Source organism: Tachysurus vachellii, chromosome 14, assembly GCF_030014155.1.
Source record: "Tachysurus vachellii isolate PV-2020 chromosome 14, HZAU_Pvac_v1, whole genome shotgun sequence".
Classification (NCBI taxonomy): Eukaryota; Metazoa; Chordata; class Actinopteri; order Siluriformes; family Bagridae; genus Tachysurus; species Tachysurus vachellii.
Window position 1 is genome coordinate 122,601 of NC_083473.1, and position 7,543 is coordinate 130,143.

Here is a 7,543-nt window from a genome sequence, read left to right on the forward strand (position 1 = left end):
AACTGACTTGATGGAACCATGTGACTCTTGAGGTAAGTCCCTCTTTTCCCTCTACCTTTTGTTTGTGCTTTGTGATTGTCATGTTTTAGTAGGTCATATAAGGGGCAAGCAACTCTCAAGAAGTCCTTGATGTAAGAGCGGTAGTAGCTCAACAACCCTAATTGTGGTCTCTGCGGTCTCTTGTCTTCAGTGCTGTCATGGCTATGGTGTCTACAGGGTCAATTTGTCTACCATCTTCAGAAACTATCCTCCCCAAGTAGTGAACCTCCTCCTTGAACAACTCACTCTGCTATAATAAGAGGAGATGTGACTCCATGTGGTCTTTGGACAACAACCTCCTCATCACTACAACATTTATCAGACTGTATATTTATAATCACACCCCCAGTGTCACCCATATGAGGATGAGGTTCCCCTTTAAGTCGGGTTCCTCTCAAGGTTTCTTCCTTTACAATCTAAGGGAGTTTTCCTTCCACGCAGTCACCTGAGTCACCTCAGGGGCTTTTTACACCTGGTCACTTCATGTGTTTTCTGTGATCCGATATCTATCCAATGGTAAAAAGACCAGGTCTAAATGCCCTCAGAAATGTTTTCGAGACTGATATAAATCCGACGGTACAAACCCCTTCAGGAGGTGGTCTGGGACGCATTTCAGATGAAACTGGACAGCTGTAAATGAATGTGGTTGTTCAAGCCACATACGTCAGCGCTAAACTCCTCCCAAACGGATGTACGTCACTCGCAGGTGCACCCAGGTGTCTCGTCGGGTCTTTTTATTCTTTATAATAACCTTTTGTTCTATGTTTAGGTTCTGTGAAGCTGCTTTGAGACAATGTCCATTGTAAAAAGCGCTATACAAATAAACTTAAATTGAATTAAAAAAAAAAAATATATATATATATATATATATATATATATATATACACACACACAGGGCTGTCAAGAGTCACGCGCATATATATATATCTCCTAAACCTGACAGTGGATGATATCAGTTGGATTGCCAAATTCTTGCACTTGCTGAAAAATATGTTAATCTCATTTTTTAGTTTAGTCTTGAGCTGCTTCTTCTTTACCATTCTTTACTTCTTTACTTTTGGGGACTTCTAATAGATATAGTAATTAAATAAATTATTCTTCTCAACACATGGATTATTATTTTTTTCTCAAATTTAAATTGGTTGCAAGATATCAGAATTGCTGCCAAACACACACACACACACACACACACACACACACACACACACACACACACACACACACACACACACACCAGTTGACTTCTGGGAAGTGTTTTGTTTTTGTTGCTTTTTTAAGTCAATGTGGGCAGGCTGTTGCTAGCTGGCAGAAAACCCCAACAGCCAATCAAGAGCAACCAGGAAGTGGAGGAAGAAGACAGGTCACGTGACATTTCTTCCTGGCAGAAGAACGTCAGTGTATTGTTCAGACAAGCTTAATAATACATAATAATGCACACACATCCCAATAAAGTGCAGTCATTGTAAATGTGTGTAGTTCTTTAATGTGTACTTATCCGATATTAATAAACTTTCTCATGATAGTAAAACAGGTAAGACACCAAACCTTTGTGTAAAAAGTTAGTTTGAGATTGCAAGATTTTTTAAAATCATAAATTGCTCTATAAAAGGCCAAAAGCCAGATTTTTCCAGAGGACAGTAGAAAATTAATCTGATCTTGTTAGTGGAACAGATGTGTGGTGTGAATTATATAAGTGAGGTTACATAATGACTTTAATGTGATACTAAAATGTGAACCATGTGGGTGAGGTGGCTTATGGACCTGTGTTCAGACAAGTAGAGAAAGAGAGACAAAGGGATCAAACGAAAAGATAGAGAGAGAGAGAGAGAGAGAGAGAGAGAGAGAGAGAGAGAGAGAGAGAGAGAACTGTAACACAAATATTGATTTCTACATCACATAACAGTGTGTTGTGTGTGAGAGAGAGAGAGAGAACAAAAGCACAAATAGTGTTTTTGAATGCAAGGAAGAAGTCACACACTCGTGTCTGTGTTGTTTTAACTCCATGTGTTTCTCATATGATGAGGATCAGCTGACTTTGAGTTTATTCTCCGACTTCCTCCTGTACCATACGCCAGGACACCCAGAAAACACCTACAAAATGATCACTTTTCTATATATATATAACCTGTAACCTGTTAATGTGCTCAGTTATCTCTCTCTCTCTCACACACACTGTTATGTGATGTGGAATTCAATGTTTGTGTTACAGTCAATACATCCAAACACACAGTGGAGAACAGTATTATTGTAAAAACAAAAAGACAATCTCATATAGCTGCACACAAAAGCACACACACACACACACACAACACTGATTAATCTTTTATAACAGCACCTTATAAAAGCAGCTTAACATAAATTTGGGATTTGCAGCTGTACGATCTGACTGTCCAGTGTCAACGCTTTATCTGCTAACTTCAGAACAGAAGCTAAACTTCTTTACGGTTTCTCTGTAACAATAAGCTGAGATTTTATTTTTGTCTTATTAACTTTAAGAATAAAGGACTGGTTGAGAGAATGTTGTGAAGGAAAGTGTTTATAGATGATGTAATGTGTACTAAGAAATAACTGTTGCACAGGAGTTACACAATATTAAATAGAATTTGATAAAAATACGCTTAATTCTTTAATAAAAGAAAAGGTTGGCACAAGGTTTTGATGTCTCAGTCAGCTGACATTGACATCAAGGGATTAGTGTCAGGTCTGTGCTGAACTCAAGAGTTTACGATGACCCATTAGTTCCTCAGGAGCTCTCGGCTGCACTATTATAAACTGTTGTAGAAAGGACATTATTTACATTTACACTATTTACTGTAGAGTGTCACCCAAATGAGGATGAGGTTCACTTCTGGTTCCTCTCAAGGTTTCTTCCTCTTATCATCTCAGGGAGTTTTTCCTCACCGCCGTCACCTCCGGCTTGTTCATTAGAGATACATCTAGATAGATATTTATTTTACTTAATTTGAACCTTTTTTCTGTTTCTATACTTCTGTAAAGCTGCTTTGAGACTATGTGAATTGTTAAAAGCACTATATAAATAAATTGAATGGAAACTACAAACTCACTCATTACTATCAGCAGGGCAACGTGGGTTCACTTTCATTCTAAGGATGAAATTCCCAAGAAAGCCATAAAAACAATTAAATAAATACATTTAACAAGATGCCCACTGATGTTATAATATAGCCAAAAGAATCCCAACAGTTTAAACTAAAGATGACTTTCTTTAATCCACACAGAATAGTAGAACACTTTAAGAACATGTAGACAGTCTCAGTTAAAGAAGTTTGGTGGTTTATGTGTTTCACATCGCACAGAATTAAATGAAACAAAAAGCAAAAGTTTGTCTGAGGGCTTTCAGGCTGAAAAGGTCTTTAAAATCTCTGATGCAGACTGAATAAAGAACCAGGACGAACACACAAGGGCTCCATACAAATCCTGTCACTGAGAGAAACCAGTAAAAAGAACATCACAATGTTTTAAGTGTCAGAAGTGTTTATTAAAAAAATAAATCTCTTTGCTAAACTGTAAAACTCCAAGGGACCACTGCCCTTAGCTTTATCATAAAATCTGACAATTAAATAGCAGAGATCCTGTGAGACCAGTGCAGCAGAGCTGTTCTGAATGTGGGGGAAAAACTTTTTGCAAAATAAAATTTTTTTATTGCTCTTTTTATAAAACGTTTTTTTTTTTCTTTTTAAAGTGTCTCAGTGTGAACTCCCTGAAGAGCACAAGCATATTCATCCTTGTTCTCACAGAACAAAGGACAAGGCTATAGCCATGGTAACCGATGTCATCTCTGGCTCCAACCGCTTCACCGCATCAGTGTGAGTAGACACACCCCTAATCCCAACCCGGCCACCGCCACCAGTGTGTTCCGAACTGTAGACTCGGGATCCTCGACATGAAAGAACTCCACAAAACCATCCTGTAACATGCACACACACAATAATAAACACACATGATTACACACATGCGCACAAATTTCGTCAACAGCCAGCATGTCTGGGAAAAAAGTTTATTGGACAAACTGGAAAAAGAAGTGTGTGTGTGTTCTGAACCAGTCTCTTTACTGTACTCACCCAGCTGTTGTTGTTGATGAACCAGTGCTGTAGTTCTGTACTGATGAATGAGGAAATTTTAGAGGTGACCTTGTCCACACACTCCTCTGCCTTCACACCGTCCTGTTTCAGCCTCTCACACACCACCGCTCCCAGCGCCAAAACACTCGCGACACGGCCCCAACTTATTACGCCGTCGCTGAACACACCACTCAGCACAGGGCTCACGCTGTCTAGACCGTTGGTCTGCTCAAACAGCCGCTGTACCATTCCTATAACACACACACACGGTCAATATGCAATAATAAACAATAACTAATTAATAATCATAACAGCTTTCAGAAAGTCCTCAATGATCAGGAACATTTAACCACCGTTACCTGAAAAATGAATATCTATAAAAATTAATAACCTCAAATGATACCCACTAACTGGCTAATGACCCCCTAACATCCACTAATGACCCATAATAACCAAAAATGTCCCTCTAATGTCTACTAATAAGCCAATAGCACCCACAACCCCTTACAACACATTATTAAATGCTCATCACCAGAGACCCTTGCAGGAAAGCTTCAAGTCAATGGTCCTCTGTATGACACAGAAATATGATCTCTCATCTTCTCCCACCTAAAGCCAGGGAGACCTTCAACAAGTTGTATGAGCAGCTCAGTGAGTGAAGGAGCCAGAGCTCTCTAGACTCCACTACATCTACATCAAACGACTACAAACTAAAGCCTGCAGCATAGTTAGAGACCCACACCACCCACGTTTGTCCCTCTACCATCTGACAACTGCTCCAGGACGATCTCTAAACCCAGACTAGGAGGATACAGAACATCTTCATTCCCATAGTAACCTGTAACCTCCATCACACTCACACCTCATCCCCTGATGGCTGCTCAACACGTACAATACTCCAGTGCTCCTCAAAACTGAACATACAGATTCACTTTTTTATTCCTCCAGATACATTTTGTTTATATTTTAATCCTATTCTAACCCGTATTTTTATCTTATCCTTAATGTTTTAGGATTATCTACTTTATGTCCTAAAATTTAACTGCACCATACGCCGGTCACTTCAGCGCACATTGTTAACTGTCTTGTATAGCTGCATTATATTGTACTGTTGAAAGGTGCTCATGGAGTGTCACTTTACCAGCTTATTGGAACAACTTATGTCATCATCTTTCTCTCTCTTTCCTGAGAAGAACAAAATAATATAATTTCCCATAATAGGAAAAATTACCCAGAATTCCCATCTACTGTGTGTATAGCTTTGTTTCATCTTTTCACTTTGTGTATTGAATTTCCCTTTTATCTCTGCTCTCTCTGTGTGTGTGTGTGTGTGTGTGTGTGTGTGTGTGTGTGTGAGAAACAACATGTTTCAGGAACCCAGTTTCCACAGAAACCTAATTACATTTCCACTTTTAAAGTAAATTCCAGCTGAACATTTCACTACACTGTTGAACAAAAATAAAATAACAATAAAGAAAATTATATATAAAAAAATAATGTTTGAACTTGTACATTACTCAATATTTCACATAGTGGGTGGATCTGAAAGCACAAAAATACCCATTATAACTCATTATGAGTGATTGTGTCCTATAAGGTACAGAATATTACTAATGTATTGTTAAACCCAGGCTATGTTATATAGATAAAGTCTAATTTGCATAATGCCTGCCTCCTGCATCTGGATTGGTCAGTTATCCATCTGCTGTGTCATGATTGGGTCGTTCTATAAGAAGCCCTTTAATCAACGCACTGAAAGTAATGTAACGTTATAAACTCATAGATTCTTAAAATGTTCATTAATGTGTGAAATCGCTCAGAAATTAATTGTATTTAATGACTTAGTGAATGTTTTACCGAATTAAAGTGTGTGCAAAACACTATAATATAATATCCTTGTACACAAAATGGACGATGGAATCTGGCAGGTTTTTAAAACAGATTTGTAATGAAATTTAAACACATGTAATCTAAATAAAACCCATATGTAATGTGTTTAAAACAGATAAATGTAATTAAAACCCCATTGTAATGTAAATTAAACACATGTAATATAAATAAAACCCATATGTAATGTCATGGTTGCCATTACATGCATTACTCACCGTTGTAGGTGATCCTGCGGTCACACAGCAGTTTATTCACCACTTTATGGAGACTTTAATGTAAATAAAACCCTTATGTAATGTAAATAAAACCTATATATAATGTAATGTTGTCCTCACCGTTGTAGGTGATCCTGTGGTCACACAGCAGTTTGTTCACGACTCCCTGGAGACTCTTCAGCGCTCTGTGAGCTTTATTATTATTAATAATCCGAGCCGATGGGTCAATAAGCCCGATGTGTAAACGGTAAAACTGCCCCAGAAGCTCCCGGGTTTCCTGCTCCAGGTCCTGTAACAGTACGCGGTTCTCTGTGGGCTCCGTTTCACCGTCCAGCTCGTCTTCACGTTTCTGTGACAAAGTCTCCAGCGTTCCGTTAAAACGGGAAACAGCACCGAAAGCTCGGCCGCCATTTTGATCTCCACAACACAGGAAAGTGAAAGGCGCTGATCGCTTCATCATGCTCATGTCTGTGACCGGATACTGTATCTGTTCTGTAATAACGTCCTTTATAATTATATCTGTACTAAAGTCAGACAGTAAAAGCTGATGTTTACCTTCTATAACAATCAGGACTAAAACCTTCGGCTGGTGTGAAGTGGAAACGTCCAGACGACCCGAGTGGAACAGAGGGCGTGGTCACGTGTGTGCGTCACACATGCGTCACGCGTGCGTCACAAAACCAAAAGTACAAATTTAGAATGTAACTTTATTAATATTTAAAGTTGTTGCTAGGCAACTTAAAAATAATACCACCGTGTATAACGGATTATATCTAATAAAACTATATATTACACTGACCATCATCATCTGTTAAATCCATCAATAAATACACTTCACTTCTCTGTTTTAAACTTTACTAAAAAAATTATCTATTACGTTTATCCAAAAAATTTACCCCGTCCTCACAGCCAGTGTGTGGCCCAGTGACACCGGACTGTGATACTAACCCTAACCCAGTGTGTGGCCCAGTGACACCGGACTGTGATACTAACCCTAACCCAGTGTGTGGCCCAGTGACACCGGACTGTAATACTAACCCTAACCCAGTGTGTGTGGACCCTGTTATACAGGACTCAGGTGATAGTAACCCTAACCCAGTGTGTGGCCCAGTGACACCGGAATGTGATACAGGACTCAGGTGATGGTAACCCTAACCCAGGTGATGGTAACCCTACCCCTAACCCAGGTGATGGTAACACTAACCCAGGTGATGGTACCCCTACCCCTAACCCAGGTGATGGTAACACTAACCCAGGTGATGGTACCCCTACCCCTAACCCAGGTGATGGTACCCCTAACCCAGGTGATGGTAACCC

General features: G+C 39.2%; 1 protein-coding gene across 1 annotated transcript; it reads right to left on the reverse strand.

Moving 5' to 3' along the window:
• Positions 1-3,516: 3,516 nt before the first annotated feature.
• Positions 3,517-6,860, reverse strand: LOC132857121 (induced myeloid leukemia cell differentiation protein Mcl-1 homolog). Its single transcript, XM_060887100.1, has 3 exons — positions 6,347-6,860; positions 4,122-4,372; positions 3,517-3,967 (listed from the first exon to the last, which is right to left on the reverse strand). Exons 1-3 carry the CDS (start codon positions 6,690-6,692, stop codon positions 3,854-3,856), a joined length of 711 nt encoding a protein of 236 aa, XP_060743083.1. The 5' UTR covers positions 6,693-6,860; the 3' UTR covers positions 3,517-3,853.
• Positions 6,861-7,543: the final 683 nt, after the last annotated feature.